The 21,196-nt window shown below is 33.4% G+C and overlaps 1 protein-coding gene across 1 annotated transcript in view; it reads left to right on the top strand.

The window, feature by feature from the left end:
• LOC117122950 (carbamoyl-phosphate synthase [ammonia], mitochondrial-like) overlaps positions 1-21,196 on the top strand; it is a 39,420-nt gene that overhangs the window by 13,942 nt on the left and 4,282 nt on the right. The window contains exons 4-29 of the mRNA XM_033268726.1: positions 1,034-1,178; positions 2,391-2,537; positions 3,368-3,550; positions 4,720-4,848; positions 5,766-5,872; positions 6,057-6,198; positions 7,062-7,139; positions 7,449-7,547; positions 8,476-8,571; positions 9,102-9,338; positions 9,659-9,769; positions 10,301-10,429; positions 10,538-10,682; positions 11,786-11,996; positions 13,770-13,968; positions 14,545-14,715; positions 15,047-15,165; positions 15,346-15,487; positions 15,726-15,791; positions 16,350-16,413; positions 17,164-17,345; positions 17,669-17,793; positions 18,501-18,570; positions 19,033-19,100; positions 19,917-20,070; positions 20,788-20,895. Of these exons, the coding sequence (XP_033124617.1) occupies positions 1,034-1,178; positions 2,391-2,537; positions 3,368-3,550; positions 4,720-4,848; positions 5,766-5,872; positions 6,057-6,198; positions 7,062-7,139; positions 7,449-7,547; positions 8,476-8,571; positions 9,102-9,338; positions 9,659-9,769; positions 10,301-10,429; positions 10,538-10,682; positions 11,786-11,996; positions 13,770-13,968; positions 14,545-14,715; positions 15,047-15,165; positions 15,346-15,487; positions 15,726-15,791; positions 16,350-16,413; positions 17,164-17,345; positions 17,669-17,793; positions 18,501-18,570; positions 19,033-19,100; positions 19,917-20,070; positions 20,788-20,895 (3,427 nt within the window). The remainder of the gene's footprint in view (positions 1-1,033; positions 1,179-2,390; positions 2,538-3,367; positions 3,551-4,719; positions 4,849-5,765; positions 5,873-6,056; positions 6,199-7,061; positions 7,140-7,448; positions 7,548-8,475; positions 8,572-9,101; positions 9,339-9,658; positions 9,770-10,300; positions 10,430-10,537; positions 10,683-11,785; positions 11,997-13,769; positions 13,969-14,544; positions 14,716-15,046; positions 15,166-15,345; positions 15,488-15,725; positions 15,792-16,349; positions 16,414-17,163; positions 17,346-17,668; positions 17,794-18,500; positions 18,571-19,032; positions 19,101-19,916; positions 20,071-20,787; positions 20,896-21,196) is intronic.

Consider the following 21,196-nt stretch of genomic DNA (forward strand, 5'->3'; position numbering starts at 1 on the left):
AACACTTTTTTTGTGTGGAGAACTCTATCTTGTATTTCTAGTATCTTTGTCATAATGTAACAAAATGTGGTGATTTAGGGAGGCATTTACCCATAAGGCAAAAATGAAGTGTATGGTGGTAAAATTAAATGGTTCAAAATCACCCTAGCAGAATGAAACTCATTTCTGAATTGTGAAAGGTTATTTAGAATGCAAGCTATATTTGAGTGATATTTCTTCAGGAGAATACAGTTTTTAATAGTACTGTAATGATAAATAATAAATCTTTATTTGTCCTCAAATGTAATTAAAAGCATGAAATTTGGCCTGGGGACCCACACCAGCCACAGTGTAGCGCTATCTGATTTAAACTACAACATACAACCAATACAGTCATAGTCAATCAATTAATCAATCGTTCCATTTAAATGGCACCATTTGAACTGTCATTGCTCGTGGTGCCGTTTCAAAAAAGAGATTATTAAAAAAGATCCTCAACTTGTTTTCCACTAGGCAATATTATTTGCGCGAATCAAAAGCATCGGTTTGCTTCTTTGGCTCTGATTGGTTGCAAATTTTGTTTTGCTTCGCAAAAAGTAGAAATAGTTTGAAATACTGATTTCGCTGAAGCATGAAGCGAAATGTGAAGGCGCATGAACGATACTTTCAATTCGCACAAATAAATTTGCCTAGTAGAAGACTGGCTTAACTCTTCTGAAACTTAAAGGGTTATTCAAGGAGCTGAGCATAAATAAAGACCCGAATTCAATACTCGGCCGCAGAGCCAGGTCTTGAACCCAGGCCCTAACGTGCAAGAGACAGGGACCATAACAATCAGCGAAATGCTCAGCTCAGGAGGATGGATTAGGTGCTACAGTATATAAATATTAGTAATTATTATCATTATTATTGTTGTTATTATTATATGATCATTTCAATTTCTTACACTAATTCTTAAATCCCAAATTTAACCATGAAAATTGAACCAAAAAAAAAAAAGTTTAATGTTTATATTTTAAGAGGTTAATAATATGACTTAATATTTGGCCAACAGTTATCCCGAAGCACTGACCGACCCAAGTTATAGAGGCCAAATACTGACCTTGACGTACCCGCTAGTAGGTAACTATGGAGTCCCAGATACAACCGCCGTGGATGAGATGGGTCTCATGAAGTATGTTGAGTCAGAGAAAATACATGTAAGTCAACACATAAATAAAGCTCATCTATTCTTGTATATTTATTGATTGGAAAGGGTTTATTTTATAACACTATTAACAGGAGTGATTTGCCCATTTAATAGTAAGGGCTATGGCGACGACATCTTAATAACGTGCATTATAAAATGTATTTTTTCTATGCACTGGATGAAAATTGCAACCATATTGTTATTACTTTTCCTGCTGTAAATTTTGTTAACTATTGTTTATTTTGAAACCAATTTTTATGTTCATCCAACCTATTATTGTTATTAATACAGTAATGAATTGAATGTAATTAAAAATAATGAAAACAGATGGGATTTGAGCAAGGACAACTTTTACTTGTTTTTTTGTCGACAAACAAAACAGTCAGGAATGATATGTAGATTTGAAACCCATGCTGCTCAAATAACTAATGCACTTTATGAGCCTTGAGATATGAAGCTTTTGATTTTTTTTGATACTTTGATTTTTTTTTCTTTATATTTATGATAAATGGCTTGAGCTTTCTAATATAGTGAGTGTGTCAGTGTTATGGATGAACTGCATTTCCTTTCACTGTACAAACACATGAAAGTCGTACACATAAATGAATATGACAGGAAGTGATTTTATCAGTATACCAAGAGATAATCCCCTACCTTTTTTCCAAATAGTTTACCGAGATCATTTTAGTGGAGAAAGTTATACACGACAAATAACTTTGTGGTCACTTCCACAGAACGATTTAATTAGCATTTTGTCTAACCCAAAGACATAGTAAAATTTGGTTTGGACAGATTTTAAATCCAGGAAACATGTGCAAATTTGACCTAATCCTTTACTGTGGTCATGTAGTAGCAGATATAATGCATTGAAGCCCGCATAGATACTACACAAAATGTTAATGTATGCGAAGCTTCCATCACAAATTTTGTTAATACATACATCTCTGTTACACCAAAATTATTGAACTATAGTATCGAATAAGTTGCACCCTCCAATTTGAGACCCTGTAATATCCAAACCCCTCTTATCCAAGACCACTTTTTTCAAAGAACTAAATAACAATTTTCAATACCTATACAAAGCTAACCCTCTAATTGGAGGCAACCTCAATACCACCCCATATTTTTAGAGGTCTCCAGTGGAGGGCAATCTACTAGGTTCTGTAGGAAAAAAACAAGATCTTACTGCAAAATTTAAACACAAAATTTATATTGGTTTTAGGTGACTGGTTTGCTGGTGCAGGACTATTCTCATGAGCACAGTCACTGGAATTCAGTTAAGTCATTATCTCAGTGGCTACACGATGAAGGTATTCCAGCTCTCTATGGTATAGACACTAGGATGCTGACAAAGAAAATAAGAGATATGGTAATTATTGTCTATTGAACTGGGATATAAATTGATGTATTTATTAATAATTGTTATCAAATGAGATTTAATTTGTGCTTTATTTATTGCAAAGCTTATTTTAGCTTTTACAATTTATATAGATTATTTTAATTAAATTTTCAATGAGTAAATGTTTTATTCATCACCTCAATTGTATAGTATTTTTAGCCAATATTTTACTACTAACTTTGCTCTTAATTCAGTGATTTTATGTTTATATTTTTATTTCTGATCTGAATAAGAATAAACCTCTATTATTGTTGTTAATGTAATTGTTATTAACTATTAATTGTTATTAATTATTAATGTTATTATCATGTTTGTTATTATGATGATTATTATTATGATAGTTACTTTTAATGTGATTATTTATATGATAATCACGAATTAACAGACACTTACTATAGTCTGAAAACAAAATTTAATGATAAAAAGGGTCAACGTTTCGGGTGATGGACATGGAACCATTTTCAAGTCAAAGGCAAATTGTTTATCTAGTTAATCCGCTAAGAGGGGCCAGCGTAGCTCTACACAGTAGGCCCTATTGATAAATTTTACTTAATTCCTGTCAATTTTTTTGGTGTATCTGGTTGTTAAATCATTCATTTAATCTTGAAAATGGTTTCATGATGTATCCAAAATGTTATCCTTTTTGTCATTTTTTTTAAAATAATTGTTGTAATCATTTGTTTATTTAAGGAGGGTAGCCCATTCAACATGCTGATTAGTCGGGGCCCTTATGTTATGATTTTTGTGATCATTATGATTACTTACTCCCCGCCACCCTCCCCTTTTTTTTTTTTTTTCAGGGAACCATTTTAGGGAAAATTGAATTCGAAGGCCAGCCTCTTGATTTCGTTGATCCAAATAAACGCAATTTAGCAGCAGAAGTCTCCACAAACAAAGTCAAAGTATATGGTGATGGTAACCCGTATAAAATCCTTGCTGTCGACTGCGGAGTGAAACATAACATTATACGAAGCCTTGTAAAAGTAAGGCAATTTGTCAGTTTTGTATGTATAAGGCATGTTTAATAATTAGTCTAACAAATTGAGAATTGCTACAGGGAGGCTACTGTCTTACCTTTTTCTTTAATGGACCTTTCCACTAAGCTCTGCCCCTTGGATATTGTTGCTATGGTCCCACAAAACAACAGGCAAAAACATTCGCAAATATGTGTGTGTGTGTGACAACGTGTGCTTGTGAGACGTGCATATTCCTGGCCCTGTTCTGAATGGTCGGTTAAGTTTTGTTGACACTCGGGAAACGTCTGTTGTCGTCGGATTTGATGCTTGGAATTGGCTTCATTTCTTAAAATTGGCACATTTTACATATCTGATGTACTTGTACAAGCATAATTAATCTAATAATAAACGATGATAAATGTGTTTTGACATCTAACAATTAATAAAGATTTGGCCAAAAAATGAAGTTCTAATATTTTGCAGCGAGTTGAATGTCCGAGCGAATAGCAGGGGCGCCTCAACCTACAGCCATAATAACGGCGCTGGTTCGAACAGCATGTTGGCCTATGGTTCTGATGGTAGAGCAAGTCTTCTCGGATAAGGACTATAAAACGTAGGCCCAGTGTATACAATGGCTTGTGTGCACTATAAAGAACCCAGTACATCATTTGAATGAGTAGGGGATACCCTGCTGTACTGGAACAGACATCCTGTATGAAGGATGACGAGAGTTGCTGGTACCGGGTAACCAGATAGCACAGACACGAAGGGACTCTTAGGAAGCGAAGAAAGCCATTGATCAAATTCCTAGTCCACATATCAAGCGCCATGATTATCTTGCTTGATGGATACTGGCGCTATATAAAACTGCACTATTATTACTATTATTTATTATAAAATACAGTGATACTGGCTAAAAACATAAAACGCATTGTCCCCATTGAGATTCCAACTGAAGGCCGTCCAAGTATATATATATATATATATAAAATGCTTTAGTGTTATGTAAAAACTTGACTTCTTCATAAAATTTGTAACAAAAGACCTTCCAATTATTATTCAGTTGCTCTACCTACTAATCTATGAGTCCAGGTTGATATGTTCTTGATTGGGCATTGTTTTTCACAATAATTATGAAAATGATATTGAGCAAATTTGTACATATTCGTATTGATTGTGATATCTTAATACTGCAGAGGGGAGCGGAAGTTCACTTGGTGCCGTGGAACCACGATGTAAGCAAAGAAGTATATGATGGTCTATTTATATCGAATGGACCAGGTGATCCGTCACTCATGGATGAAGCTGTCAATCATCTTCGCAAGGTAAGATTCTTACTGTAGGTAACAAGAGTTAAATAATAATAATGAGGATCACAATGATGATGTTGATGAAAATGATGTAATAATTTTAGTAATGATGGTGATGCATAGGTTAAAGTTATGCAGGCCATTAGGACACTTAATCTCTATCCCAAAATGCATAGTTTGTTAGGTTAGGGTATATGTAGGTAATTTGACCTTCAAGGAGTGGCATCCCTACCCCAGAATGTAGTTATTATTGTTTGATTAGTTTCATGGCTTACTTTGCTTTTATTGTGAAATGTTAATTTGTTAGATGCTTTGGGAAATATTGACACATGAAAAAAAAATGAAATTAAGTTTGAACAAACTGACAATAATTATGACAATGATGGCAGTAATAATGAAGATAATTATAGAAAAGATAAAGTGATGATGATAAAAAATAGTTAATAGTAATGATTTGAACATTATAAAGAAGCCAAATATGACGACGATGAAGACAGTGACGACAATAGGAATAATGATGACGATAATAGTGCTGGTAATTATATAGATTATTATAATAGCAATAACTCATGATTATGTTGCTAATGGCGATAATGATGCTTTTGCTGATCTTTTGTGTTTTGAGAAATGCTAGCATCATCGCATCACAAACATTGTATCAGCCGTGCATATTGGCAATTTACATACAGTATCTCTGTTGAATAAATGATATTGATAAGTTTGGTTTTGTGGTCATTATAATATTAAAGGGTAGGAACAAAAAGCTATTGAGCATGCTTTTTTCAGCATTTTTTGGCTGTAGGTGTTTATAAATCTTTAATAATTATATTAACTTGAATGCTAGCCATTGACGACATTTGATTTGTTATATTGTAAATAGAACACTGGACATCTTGTTATCTTGTGTTTAACTCCTTATATGATCTTTGCAGGTTATTGAAAATGACGTCCAGAAGCCACTGTTTGGCATATGTATGGGTAACCAGCTAACAGGCTTAGCTGGTGGAGCCAAAGCTTATAAACTTGCACTTGGAAACAGGTAAACTAATTATTTAGCTACAATGCAATATTGAATTTATAAGAAATGATGAGATTAATTTATATAAATATAAAAAATAGAAAATAAATAAATTTATCAAGGTCATTGTATATTAACTAACCAGCCCTATAATCAATTACTAATATCTGTAGAGGTATATTTTATTTATTTTTTATTTTTTCAGAGGCCACAACCAGCCTGTTATAAACATGCTTAATGGGCAAGCTTTTATAACATCACAGAATCATGGATTTGCTATCGATGCTGACACGCTTCCAGATGGATGGAAACCAATATTCAAGAATGCAAATGACTTGTCTAATGAGGTAAATACATAAACAATAATATCAGCAAATATTTCATCAATTGGCGAGTCAGTCAATTATCAATTTCAGCCCAAGGGATGGGAAGGTCGACTGTAATAGTAAAATAATTAACAACAACAATACCAATAGTACAGTATTAATAAATCCTTTATCTACTTCACATTTTAAAGAAAATAGCCTTTGGAAAGTAAAAATATATAAGAAGTGATAAAGATGGTAAAGAATGGACAATGATAACATAGATAACAATAATCCCATTGACAGTCATAGAGGACAATGGTTACCGAGAATGGTGTCTGTAATGATAATGTTGGAGAGGATAGTAGAAAAGAAATGGTGATAAATATGAGAATAATGATGTGGAAAAGAATTATGCCTCTAATGATAAAAATGAGGATAATGAAGAGAATTTTGATATAAAGAAGAATGATGCATATAACTATGATGATAATGATGGTAATAGAGGAATATAATAAACAGATAAAAAGAGTAACACTGATGATCAATATATCGAGGACAAGGATGGAGGAATGGTATCGTAGATCGATAGGTTGATACAGCTGGATATTTTAAAGCCGATATACTGTAGAAAAATAATTTAGTGTTGCAAGATTTTTCTCTTGGCCAAACAACTTTACTCCCTAAGGGAGTTTGTGTGTATGTTTGTGAAAGGAATTTCATCCACTTGTAGGACAATGACATACATTCGCTATTGGTAATCCTTGGCGCATGTGTGTGTGAAAAAAGAAAAAGGAAAGTAATATCAGATAAGTGACAACCAGCTCCAATCATATGACCAGATTGAATGGTGTCTTCCCATATAATAAAAACAATAAAGCAATGGCTATGATTTTTCAACATAGGGTATAATGCATGAAACCAAACCAATTTTCACAGCGCAGTTTCACCCTGAGCATAAAGGAGGACCGACGGATACAGAGGTAAGATTAGAAACTGCGGATTGACAAGCAGACAAATGAGAATTATGGAGAAAAATCAGCATTATTATTATTTTATTAATTATAGAATGTATGCATTTCAGAGAGTTGTTTTGTTTTGTATGTTCAATAGTGATGAGCTAATGTGTGTTTACAATAATTTATTCCAGAGAATCGTAAGCAAATGCATTGGAGATGCTGAAGTAGTCAAGGATACTAAATATTAAAGATTAAAAGAGAGTGGAGAGAAAATGATAAATATTATGAACTTTTTAATTTATTAATTTGAATATTGTGTTATTTTTCCATCAGTTTTTATTTGATACATTTATGGATATGGTGAAGATGGGTAAAACTGACATCACCTCTTCAATGAGTGCGATGAGGGTGAAAAGACCAGAGAAAGAACAGGTAAAAATGAAATGTCCAGGATACGAGAAATTGTATTGCCTCTGTAAATTTAGTTATGAATTTAAGACATTCATTTAACTAGTGTATAGTAATAGCAACAAAGTTTATAGGAAACAGCTTAGAAGCTAATTTTGGCAATACACTGCATATTTCATAAACACAATACACTGCATATATCATAAACACAAAATATACAACTTATGAAGAGGAATTTGTAATTCCTATAGTTTAAATCTTGGAAATTCCAGGATTTTCAATTAAACTAAAATAAAAAATTCACTTCTGTATAGGACTGTTGCAGTTTAATATCTTATATAATTAAATCTATGTATTCATGTTGCAGTTTAATATCTTATATAATTAAATAAATGTATTCATGACTGCTCCTAAATATTTTAAAAGCATTGTGTCAAATGATGTTCTGTCATGTCCAGGACTTTGTTCCAAAATGGACACATTAACGTTATCCATTCCAAAAACCCACCTAAAGTCGGATCCAAAAGGCTTCTTTGCACAAGCACCATTGATCTGGAATCGCCTTCCGTTTCACATCCGTCAGTTTAAGTCCAACTCACTTGTTTCAATATATTGTTGGTCTTAGAGTGCTGTGAGACAGCAGTATAAGAGCACTATATAAATGCTCAATATTATTATTATTATTATTATTATTATTATTATTATTATTGTTATTATTATTATTATTATCCTGAATTGTGAAATTCATTTAAAGGGTTGTGTCAAAATATTTTGGGTTTATAGTACTGCAATCCCCCTATCATCTGCCTACCTAATTCATGGTAAGTTATTGTCATCGACGAGGCTAAATATGTAATTTTTATAAAATGGTGATAGACTACAGCACCTTTTTCTACGAAATTTAAAACCCCACATGCTGTGAAGTGTTTTATCTATGCTGTTTTGCTTGCAGGTTTCAAAGGTGCTTGTTCTTGGCTCAGGTGGATTGTCTATTGGACAGGCCGGTGAGTTTGATTACTCAGGATCCCAAGCAATTAAAGCTTTGAAGGTAAGAAGTGTTTGAAAGTGACACTTGTTCTTACAGAGAAGTAGACATACCAATTGAAGTGACGATAAACTATTAATCTGCCTACATAAACTGCAAAGTTGAAAATTGTCATTTTATTTTCAATGCCACTTTGGTTTTTCGGGTTACTTTCAATGATAAGTGCTTGCTGTAACTTAAATAGCTCTAAGTCAGATAAAATAAAAATCAAACTTAATGTACATGCCAAGTTGTTCTGTTATGTATCATAATTTTATTCTTGAATTTTGCATAATGACACAAATCATCAAAGCACAGTCAATTCACCAATCAGTGTTATTTCCCATTCAAGGATTATTCCATTTATCATTCAGGATATAGTATATGTCCAAAGGTTGGTGTTCAGTTCCATGAATAGTCTAATATTTCCCTTTGGTTAGTCTGTTATTTCCCTTTGATTAGTGGTGGACAATTATTCAATAAACTTTGTTTGTCTCTGTTGATGCCATGTGGTGTCTAAGAAACTAAATATACAATTATTATTCTAATTGTAGGAAGAAAATGTGAAGACAATTTTGATGAATCCCAACATTGCATCAGTACAGACAAATGAATATGGCGAGAAGCAGGCTGATAAGGTGTATTTTGTACCTGTAACACCTGATTTTGTTGAAGATGTGATTAAACGTGAGAAGCCAGATGGCATCCTACTCTCAATGGGAGGACAGACAGCTCTGAACTGTGGAGTTGAATTGCACAAGAAAGGAATTCTTGATCAATATGGTGTCAAAGTAAGCTTAATTAGCTTTTTTTTAAATTTATATGCTTTAATCAATGAATGTTTTTTTTTTAATCAAATCAGTGAATATAGAAACTTACATATTACTTGACAGAAACCAACTGATTTTGAAGCTTTAAAAAGTGAAGTTGAAAATAGTCATTGCCTGGTCTTTTTCTTATTAACTGAACTTTTGTTATTTTTTTATTAATATTTTATATTGTTAGAATTTTAAACATTAAATGGTTATTGAAATAATAAAATAATTTATTAAAAGTTTGATAATGTAATATAAATTTTCAAATATTATGTAAATATATAATTTTTCCACAGGTTCTTGGCACGTCAGTTGAATCAATCATGGCCACTGAAGATCGTCAAACTTTCAATGACAAGCTCATGGAGATTGGTGAAAAGATTGCTCCAAGCATGGCAGTCGAAACAGTTAGTTTTTTGACATACACAATTACATGTACATTTTTTTTTGTATACATGTACATGTATAAGAGGGTACTGCATTAAATATGTTGTAGCACTAAACTGTGTGTGGTAATACATCAATGAAGGGGTTGTTATCCACTTAAATTATTGTTATTTGGGAGACTGGAAAACATTGTTATCTTACTTGAGAGAATGCCGGCTTAGATAGATACAATCCAAGATTTATCTGTTAGATGGAACACTTGTGCAGAAAGTCGACCTAGCAGTAATAATTGTAGTAGTAATTATTTATTGCGATAATTTTATTAAAATTATTGTGAGTATAGATACATTTGTGTTATGGAAGGGGGTGTATTGCTAGATGCTTGTGATGATGAAGTTTCAGTTCACCTATTGACTGATTTTTAATTTTATTCTTACATTTTTACATTGTTACTTATTTTATGTTGAATCTGGACCTATTGGGAGACCAGTACATATGTATTGAAATAGTACTTCCAGAATAAAGAAAGATTTGGTTTCATTTGATTTAAGTTGGAAGATGCATTATCTGCAGCAGATAAAATTGGGTATCCTGTGATGGTAAGAGCCGCATACGCTCTTGGAGGCCTAGGCTCAGGCCTGGCTCCAGACAAGCCACAACTCACCAAAATTGTTGAACAGGTAAGGCTAACAATTGTACAATATCTAGTTACATTGCATGCTTTCAATTCATATGATCATCTATTCTTTATTCATTAATTTTTCACCTTTCATTCCATCGCATCATAGGCCCTTGCATTATCTAATCAAGTTCTCATAGAGAAGTCACTCCTTGGTTGGAAGGAGGTAGAGTACGAGGTTGTCCGAGATATAGCAGATAATTGCGTCACTATCTGCAACATGGAGAACTTTGACCCTCTTGGTATACACACAGGTAAAAAAATTACCTTGTTGCTAATTGTGTATTTTCCCTTGAAGAAACTGTTTGATTTATTCATTTTCCTATAGTTATTACTGTGTCATTAAAGTTTGTAAATGAAAAGTTGAAACTGGAAAACCGTAAGCTTTTAGGACAAGTGTGTTTCTTTTGAAGCTGTGTTCAGACTATCAAATTTGATTTAATGAAAACATGTGACTTGCCTACTGTAAATATGGTCACGATGACTTCATATCATGACCATATATAGGCACATCATGACTATATATGGGCATACAACAGCCTTGTTGTCAACATTTGGACAGAGCTTTAAGTTTGAACAACTTTACCACTGTTCTGCAGCTTCCTTTACATCACATGTATTAGTTACTCTACACATGCATAAAACATTTTCATAAATATTGGAATAATTTCCAATATTTAATGTTGATATACGAAACTTTGCAAGTACATATTTTTAGTAGTTTACTACAAAGGAATTATACTAACAATAATACCATAGATTGATGCAAAACTCTTCTACGAACTAATCCATCACTCGTAGATTCAGAATATTAGCATGTTTTTACTAATGTCAGCTGACCATGGGTACAGCCAAATGTAAAGTGCATGAATAAAGTTCATCAAACCACATTTCGCTAAAGAAAGTGGCTTATTTTTAACCCTGTTTTTTACTATGTGAATTTTTTTTGTGCGAATCAAAGCGTCGGTTTGCTTTCTGAGCTCGTGATTAGTTGCGAATTTTCCGCTTCGCACCTAAGTGGAAATAGTATGAACTACTGATTTTGCTTAAGCTAAAAACTCTGATAGAAATGTGAATGCACATGAACCGGCACATTTGATTCACACGAACAAATTCACCTAGTGGACAAAAGGCTTAAGGCCCCTGATATAGTACAGTGCCACACACTGTGACTCAAGATGTCACACACTGGAGCAAAGGGATTGTTCACGTTGCTTCAAATGGATAAATACAGAATGAATTTGCAAATGAAACAAATGTTTTAGACCAATAAATTTACATAATAGGAATTATTGGACTGTGTTTTTTTCATCTTTACTCGCATCAATTTCTGAATATTGTTTGCTATTTTCATCAGGTGATTCCATTGTAGTTGCTCCAAGCCAGACTCTCTCAAATGAGGAGTACCACCTTCTGCGCGAGACCGCCATTAAGACTGTGCGCCATCTGGGGATTGTGGGAGAGTGCAACATCCAGTATGCGTTGCATCCCAAGTCACTGGAATATTGCATCATTGAAGTGAATGCAAGACTGTCAAGGAGCTCGGCTCTGGCTTCTAAGGCAACCGGGTGAGAATGATGTGTAGTCTTTTATGTCTTATTTAAACTAAAGCCCCATTCCCACCTAGTCGCTCGAGTTCCACAAGTTAAAAACTTGCAGAACTTGTGACATTGAAAAAGGACCTCTATACGATTTTATCATGTTAGTTACGAGTTGGGTATGACCTTATGGAGTTGATTACAAGTTATGTAGGAATTATGCCGAGCGAAGCGCCAAGTTTACTACAAGATTATTACGAGCGCAACAAGTTTGTGCCGAATTAGAAACAAGTTAGCTACTGTACTAGCCAACTCGGTGCATTTCTGTGCAGTCGGTATGACCTTATGGAGTTGGTACAAGTTATGTAGGAATTTAATGAGAGCGAAGCACTAAGTTTAATACAAGATTATTACGAGCGCAACAAGTTTGTACCAAATTAGAAACAGTTAGCTAATGTACAAGCCAACTCGGTGCACTCGTACTTAACTTTTACTCGTTTTGGGTGGTCGCATCAAACTTGTGGATGACAAAAGCGCCGACGAGTATCTCAAGTAGTGTACGAGTTGAGTAGGGGTACCCTGAGTACTCTACGAGATACCTACAAGTTTTTAGAGTTTACTACAAGTTTTCAACTCGTAGCACTAATTTTAAACATGTTCAAAATTAGCGCCACAAGTTCAGAGCTGCTACGAGTAGGTAAGAGTTCTCACTGAATCGTTCTATTAGTTTTTGCCGAGTTTGCAACTCTGCAAACTCTTGTAATTCATATGCTGAAAAAGCCCAAGTGGGAGGGGGACTTACATGAACCAAACCAAATCAGATATAACAACAAATTTTTAAAAAAATTATAGGAACAATATGCTGTACCCCCTGAAGTCTAGATATGTCTAAAACCTTTTGTGTTGGGTCACATGTTTTATGCATACTGAATGAAGGAACATACATACACCTATGCAGGGTTCATACAGGTTTGGAAAGTCATGTAAAGTTATAGGAAACTGATCTAATACCCTGTTTAGACTACACTCTGTTGCGATTGGTTGCGATGTAAATAGTGGTAATCCAAAACTGATTACTCCCGATCGCAATCAACAAACGCATTCATACCAACACTAACAAACTTTACATTCTAGGGCCTAGGCTTCCGGTGGCTAGGCATATGTTGACTGACCTCAGCCGGACAGTGCCTGTGGAATTCATTGTGATTTGTTGCGATCGCATTTCGTGGCAATCGGGAATAATAGATTGTAGCACCCAATCGCAACGGGTAACAATTGTGATATCGATTACATATCGACTACTATTGGTGAGCTTTCACACACGATTTTACTTTGCGATTGGGTGTCGTATTTACTACAACTGATCGCAATGCGATGCTAGTCTGAATGGAGTATTAGTGTTTTCCAGGACCTTAAAAGTCATGGAAAATAAAAATTGGTTATGGAAAAGTTAAGGAAGCATTTGAAAATGTGGAAATTAAAATAAATTGCTTTCACTTTACATCGTTGCCACATGCACAGAAAAGTATTTTTTGTAATTTATTTTTAGTGATATATGGTTTTGGGAATTTAGGTTTGTTGTTATGGAAAAGCTATGGAAATGTCTGTGAACCAAGGTGTATAAATCCTGCCAATGTAGAACTAAATAACAAGAATCATATTTCTTATGTACTATCTTTCATTTGCATTATTATGCTACATAACTTATGTTGAAGCAAGCTGTTTTATTGTTATACATATTATATTATCACTTTATTATGCAGCTTGTTCGGATTTATGAAATTTATGTTTTCTTTTGTTTAGTTATCCACTTGCATTTATTGCTGCTAAACTAGCTCTCGGTATTCCTCTCCCTGAGATTAAAAACGCAACCACTGAGTCTACCACTGCCTGTTTTGAGCCTAGCTTGGATTACATCGTCACCAAGATCCCGCGATGGGATCTCGACCGATTTCAAGGGACCTCTAAACAGATTGGTAGCTCTATGAAAAGTGTTGGGGAGGTGAATTATTCAAACCATCTATTCTCATTCAGTTGAAATTTTTTTTATACTTATTGATTTTTTTGATAGTTTTAGTTTTGTACGTTTTGTTGTGTATTTAGCATTTTTTCCTTTTTGTTATAAAGTGCTTTTACCAGTTTGTTATGTAGAGTGCTATTCTATGCCACTGCCAAACATAAAAAGCAAAAATGATTTTTTAATTCAATTTAATTTTTGTTCTAACTAAATGATAATTGCTTAGTAACATTAATAGTATAGAAATAGTAAGGAATATATTAAGAATTGTCTCCAACACACTAAGTTGACACTGTTCAACCATCAGACAACATACTTTTATTTTAATTGTGAATATACTGTATCATTAAATAGTAACTTAATTAAGAAATAATGGTAATAATATTAATGATCAACCAACCATGTCAATTGTGTTGTTGAATTTTCATATGTAACTTGTTATGATTTAATTATTCTATTAAAAAGTATACCTTATAATCTTAATTAAACACTCATAATAAAGTCATGCTAAGTCAAAAATATAAATGATAATAATTAATCTGGGTGTATGTCATTGCTTAGGTTATGGCCATTGGTCGAACATTTGAAGAAAGTCTTCAAAAAGCTTTGCGCATGGTCCATCCATCTATCGATGGCTTCTCTCCAAAACTTCCAAATGGTAAACAGATGCCGCACGGACTAGAAGAAGCTATCAGAGTTCCCTCGAATACTCGAATCCACGCCATTGCACAGGTGAGTAATAAATTATGTGACTTGTTACCAGCTGTTATGCTAAATCATAAAGTATCTAGTAAGAATTAGCTTTGGTCACCAATACAAAAACTTCACATCTTATCAGCAAATTTAAGAATTGAATTGCTCACTTAATAACATGTACGTGAGAACTTCATCTAGCACTGCTGATTTATCAAATCTGTAACCTACCCAAATCTAGATCAAACAATTTCAAAGCATTTAATTTTATTTTATGCTGAAAAAGAAAATGTTCTATTATCTTAAAAGATAGATTAATATTAAAGGTACAAGGCTTTCTCCATTCTGACCACAAGGTTTGTTTCTACAGGCAATTCACCTTGGCTACGGGGTTGATAAAATCCATGAATGGACTGCCATTGATAAATGGTTTCTTCACAAGCTGGATAAGATTGTTGCATTGGAAAAGGAAATGGGCTTATATTACAGGTAGGTAAACTCCTTAATTTTATTTTGATTTATTTTTAAAGATCTAAATTTAGTGATTTATATTTGTCACGGATGGATCGTTAAAAAATAAATTTAATTAATTTATAAATAGTTATTGGCTTATATAGTGCTGAAATAAATGAGATAAAAATATGCAAAATAATATTTTTATCTTAATAGGCAAACAATGCCTAATGACTTGATGTTGCATGCCAAGCAAGCTGGATTTTCGGACAAACAAGTTGGTCAGGTACTTGATGTCAGTGAAGTGGCCGCAAGAGAGCTCAGGCTTCAAATGGACATTAAGCCATGGGTCAAGCAGGTATGCACAAACGGTCATTGGTTATCCATTCAACCAAACATGTGCACATAACATTGTGCACTGTTATATTATCACCATTATTATTATGCTGTTGTGTTTTTTGTTTTTTTTTGTTATCAGTATTACTACAAATTGCTTTTAATACTAGGCTAAACTTTTTTGATATATTTTCTCCTCCTGTAATTCTGTAATCTTTAAACACAAGACAAAAAAATCTGTTGTTAAATCATTTTTATAGATTGACACAATGGCAGCAGAGTACCCAACCAAAACAAATTATTTATATAATACATACAATGGAATGGTAAGTATTTTTTTTTTCCAATCTCTGTAGCATACTTTGTCGATTTTTATGCCTCCATGCTTCACATCAGATCTTGCATAACCTTTACTCATTCTGTATACTAATCCTACAGATTGTTAATGTTATCTCCACACGCACATCTCATACACCATGATTCCTCATTCACCTTTACTCAGTGTCCTGATGCCTCAGTGTACGACCCTACTGATTACTGACTTGAAATCAACTGTATCTGACTAATTTACTCTGATTATAATAATACTGTATATTAAATGGTAATGGTAATACTAGGGATAATACTGTATGCTGGAGCTCATGTTATAAGGGCTCTATGCACTGACATTGTACTTTTGAATGCTGTTCCAAAGTTAAATAGTAAGGTCATTAGATTCAGAAATGATGGTTATTGTCCTTCCATAAACATTGGTACACATTATCTGCACATGCCATGTAAAGTACATTTGGTGATGTACTACATATGGTATCATGTGCAAGATTGATTTTAATTTATAAATATTGTATTTTATGATCACTAAAGTTTTTTTTTTTTTTATCTAGGAGCACGATGTTGAATTCACTGATTATGGTACGATGGTCCTTGGATGTGGTCCCTATCACATCGGTAAGTACACTATATCAATGCTGGTATCTTTGCCGCTATAATTGCCATGCCACCATTGTTGCTATCGATGTCACCATAATTGCTACCATCATTGTCGCTATCATTTCATTTCATTTTTTTCTTTAGTGGTTGAAATATATATACAAAAAAATGTAAAATTCTAAATTTATCGTCATTTGGTTGGTGACTAAAGCTGCAATCGCACTTGACTTAAAAAAAGGAATATTATACCGAGACTGTGGAATAACATTCCTGTGGGTAAATCTTACCGCTGTTTGCACTTGGAGTTAGTGAGAGAAATGGTAAAACTACCAAGCCTTGAAAATTAACTATTGAGTTTGCTGATCCATGACCTTCCACAAAAAATGGCTGAATTCCAGGTCACAGTAATTTTATGCGTATGCGATTAAAAAAATAGGCCAGTGTAGGCCTGAAATGTCACTTATTGAGTGATGCTCAAAATAATCGAGAAGATGTTGGCATTGGACAGCTCTTACTATCTGGTATGTATTACTGGGCACAATCCACTTGGTTAACCCAACCACTTGTCTTGGTAATTTTTCCTGAAAGGTAAGTTTATTGGGCTGTTTGCTAACTAGTGCCTTGGATAATTTTACCTAAAAAATTCCTGTGCAATTGTGTGATGTTTGGTTTCCATTCTCAGGTTCTGGGTTAAAGTTACAAGAGTTTTCCTTTCCATAGCCATAAACTTGATTTTAATCAATGCTTACTTTGCTTAACTATATATAGGCAGTAGTGTTGAATTCGATTGGTGTGCCGTGTCCTGTATACGTTCACTCCGGGAAATGGGTCGCAAAACTGTTGTTGTAAATCACAACCCAGAAACAGTCAGCACAGACTTTGATGAATGTGATCGTCTTTACTTTGAGGAGCTATCTTTGGAGCGAGTTCTAGACATTTATGAACGCGAGGTAAATATTTTTTTTATCTTTAAAAGTTTCCTTTCATCTTATTATTGTAATTTAGTTAATTCATTCTAGGAATTTTTACATTTGTTCACTTGAAAGAATTTCGTCGTCCTTTGTGGAATTTGTAATTTGTCTCCATAGGAATTATTGATATCAAAGGAATATTTTTGTTTTCTGTTTGTTTCTTATTTGGACTTGAGATTGTCTTTGGTTTCGTTGGTCAGTTTTTGCCCTAATTGCTGGCCATAGCATCATACTTTGTGGACATGGTTTTTTCCAAGTATCTGTAATGTAATGTTATAGACATAAGCTTTCTTTATTTGCAGGCATGTAGTGGGCTAGTGGTATCAGTTGGTGGCCAAATCCCAAACAACCTTGCTCTTCCACTCTACAGAAATGGAGTTAATATTCTAGGAACCAGTCCACTACAGATCGATGCTGCAGAGGAAAGGTAAAATTTTATGCTAGAGGTTTTAGTATATGCCATATAACTCTCTGACCCAATCAACAGATTCATAAATAACTTTACTGATAACCAACTTAAGGATTTTTGTTGTAATCAGAAAAATGTTTTTTTTCAATAATTTGCTTAATTTCAATAAACAAAATAAGTTTGGGGGTGTTTTTTAAAATTGCACCACAGACTATATCTTAATTACTATCAATTTTACATTAACTTTGGCCTTATTTATGCCCCAGGTATGTACCTTGAGATCACATGGACGCTGTGAATATTTTATATGACAAAATATGGACCAGGGGACATATTTTTTCCAATACCGATCTCTTAGAACAGATTTCTATTCCAAAATGTTGGCAAATATGGTACTACTGCAAACTCAGTGAAAAAGAAAGAAAATATGAACACCTTATTCTACTACTACAGTGAACTAATTTTACTGTATCCTTTATGCTGCTATCACACTTCATGCTGATTAGTTGATTTAATTTATTTGATAATTGGCATACACATACAATAATATAGATAACTTGTGGACAATAAGACAAAAAACAATGTGCATCAAAAACACCCAAGCTACCCCAACCTCATGCTTCTGTAACCTTGTAGAAATATGACCGTATGCTACTGTGACCTCCTGTTATTTTGACCTTATGTTAATGTGAACTGTGACATCATGCTACCTGACATTTTTTCAGGTCAGTATTCTCTGGTATTCTGGATGATATTGATGTAAGTCAGGCTCCATGGAAGGCACTAACATCTCTGGTAAGTGTTTTATGAATTCCAAAATGCTGCAATGAACTGTTATGTTTTTGTCAAGAATGAGAGGATAGGAGCATACTTGGTGTGGAGCATGGTGTAAAGGCACACCAGTAGGGTTCTGGTGATGAATTGGGCGGTAGTCTAGGAGTACTTCAACTATTTTCCCAAGACTGTGTTTCATAACATAGTCATGCACATACAGTATATTGTACATGAGAATGTATACATTATGGTGCTGGAATCTACCAGTGGATTATGTACTCTGGTGAAACCTATCAAAGCAAATTTATCTAAAAGATTGAATTTAAACAAATGAAATACAGAACAGTGTAATTCAGTATACACTGATTTACAGATTTAATAATATGAAATTATTATTGTGATATTTATATAGCTTGTGTTCCGACACGTTCTATTTAAATGTAGCAAATTATTTGCTATTGTTTTTTATTTTGTATCATGAAGAACGAGGCATTAGAATTTGCGGCTAGTGTTGGTTATCCATGTCTTCTGCGACCTTCCTATGTGCTTAGGTAAGAATATTCATCTTTTAAAGTAATACATATTTCATCAATATTTACTATTATTTTTGTTGTTATTTGGTAGAAATTAATACAAAGTGATAAAGAATACACTAATAATAATTTAATAAAATATTACAAAGTAGCTACTGTATGTTTAACAGGAATTAAAAGAAAATATAGGGAATACACCAATTATGAGCAATTTTACATTGTACCATGTGGAGATCATTGGGGATTGGCAATCCCTCCTCCCTTTGCTCCTTTTAGGGGCATTGAAGAGTGATCCAGATGCAGACCTTTAACAAGTTAACTTAATACAACATCAATCAGTTAAGATATGGTAATACTGCACAACTACCCTCTGACAGTATAATAAAATGATAAAAATAGAACAAGCCAGTGTAAGAAAAAAGATTTACAGTAATTTGGACTTTCTTTCATATTCCTTTGTCTCTGAACATGGTTTTAACATCAGACTTCCTACCACCTTCAATTCTATTTAAACTATTGATGTTTATTTGAATTCGTTAGGATTATTTAAAACTAAAGTTAGAAGTTGTTTGTATGCTTAGACTTTTGCTGACATTTTTTATCCGTGTTTTGTGTTTCTTCGTTTTGTCATTGTTACATGTCTTCCATTCTTTCAAAGGCGGATATCTCGCTGTTGGATGTGAATTTAAATAAAATAAATAAAAATTTAAAAAAATATATTTTTGAAGAAATGTATAAATGACACCGTTGATATTTCAAGTGGGCACTTCATTGGTCTTTTCCTGCATTATGAATAAATGGTGTGTCTTTAAATATACAACTTTAAATTTTTAGTGGATCTGCAATGAATGTGGCTTATGGACCTGATCACCTCCGTCAATTCTTGGAAGAGGCATCGAGGGTCTCCCAAGAACACCCAGTAGTCATCACCAAATTTGTAGAGGGCGCTAGAGAGATTGAAATGGATGCTGTAGCCAAGAATGGAGTGGTATGATTATTCTAACACTAAGTGCAAATCATTATAATGTTCTTTGACATGAAAGCAGCTAGTAACTTGTCAATTGCACAAGAAAAAATTAAATCAAAATTCATCTTTATTGCAATCATAGCATAAATATTGTGATTGGATAAATCAAAAACAGTATTCAAATACACATTCAAAGATGTCAATTAGATAACATACAAGAAAAATACCAAAAAACACCAAGAAAAATAAACATTATTGCCGAAGCCCCATAAAGATTAAGGAAAATATTTTACATAAAAAGATTTCATTTTGTTGTTTTATTTACGTAAATTTCAATTTGAATTATAAGCACATTATCAATTGTTTAAAAAAATGTAAAAGGTCAATATTCAATAAGTAAACAAAGAGGCATAAGAAAAAACATGAAGATAAAAATTCGAATTCCAATTATTAAAAATTGAAATATATTGAAGTAATACTCCTTTATCAGTTAATTAAAAAAAAAAAGTAAATATTCAAAAAGTAAACAAAGGATCAGAAGAAAACTGTTTGATGCTATACTAAGTCATGTTAGTAATGGATTAATTGTAATGAAGGGTAATATTACATTGCCTTAATTGTAATGTTGTAATTGGATTTATGTAAAATACACAGTAGAATTTTCCAAAGTTTTTTCGAATTATTATTCGTCATGACAAGCAACCATTTAATTGCGTCTGTTAATTGTGATGCCTATAGGTTGCCTGCCATGCCATAACAGAACATGTTGAGAATGCTGGTGTCCATTCTGGTGATGCCACACTGATCCTGCCAACACAGACCATCGGAAAAGAGGCTCTTCAGAAGGTCAGTCATTACCATAGAGGCTTTTTTCATGCATTTCTTCTAAATTAAAATTTTAAAGTATGAAATTAGATGTCTTTTCCATAACTCATTCATTTCCATTTGTTTTGCTACAGTTTGTTGTCAAGTAACTGTCAGTATAAAATTATCTTTAATATGATAAGGCTATGTTAACACACTCCAGCATGATCCGGTTAAATAACATACGCACTCACCTTTGAGTTTATACAAGAAAATCCCTGATCTGTATATCAATAAAGATGACGGTGGGATCACTGGCCAATAGGACACTGGAAATTGGAAA

This window comes from Anneissia japonica, unplaced genomic scaffold, assembly GCF_011630105.1.
Source record: "Anneissia japonica isolate Jap-2015-1 unplaced genomic scaffold, ASM1163010v1 scaffold674_len412849_cov176, whole genome shotgun sequence".
In the NCBI taxonomy this organism is placed as follows: Eukaryota; Metazoa; Echinodermata; class Crinoidea; order Comatulida; family Comatulidae; genus Anneissia; species Anneissia japonica.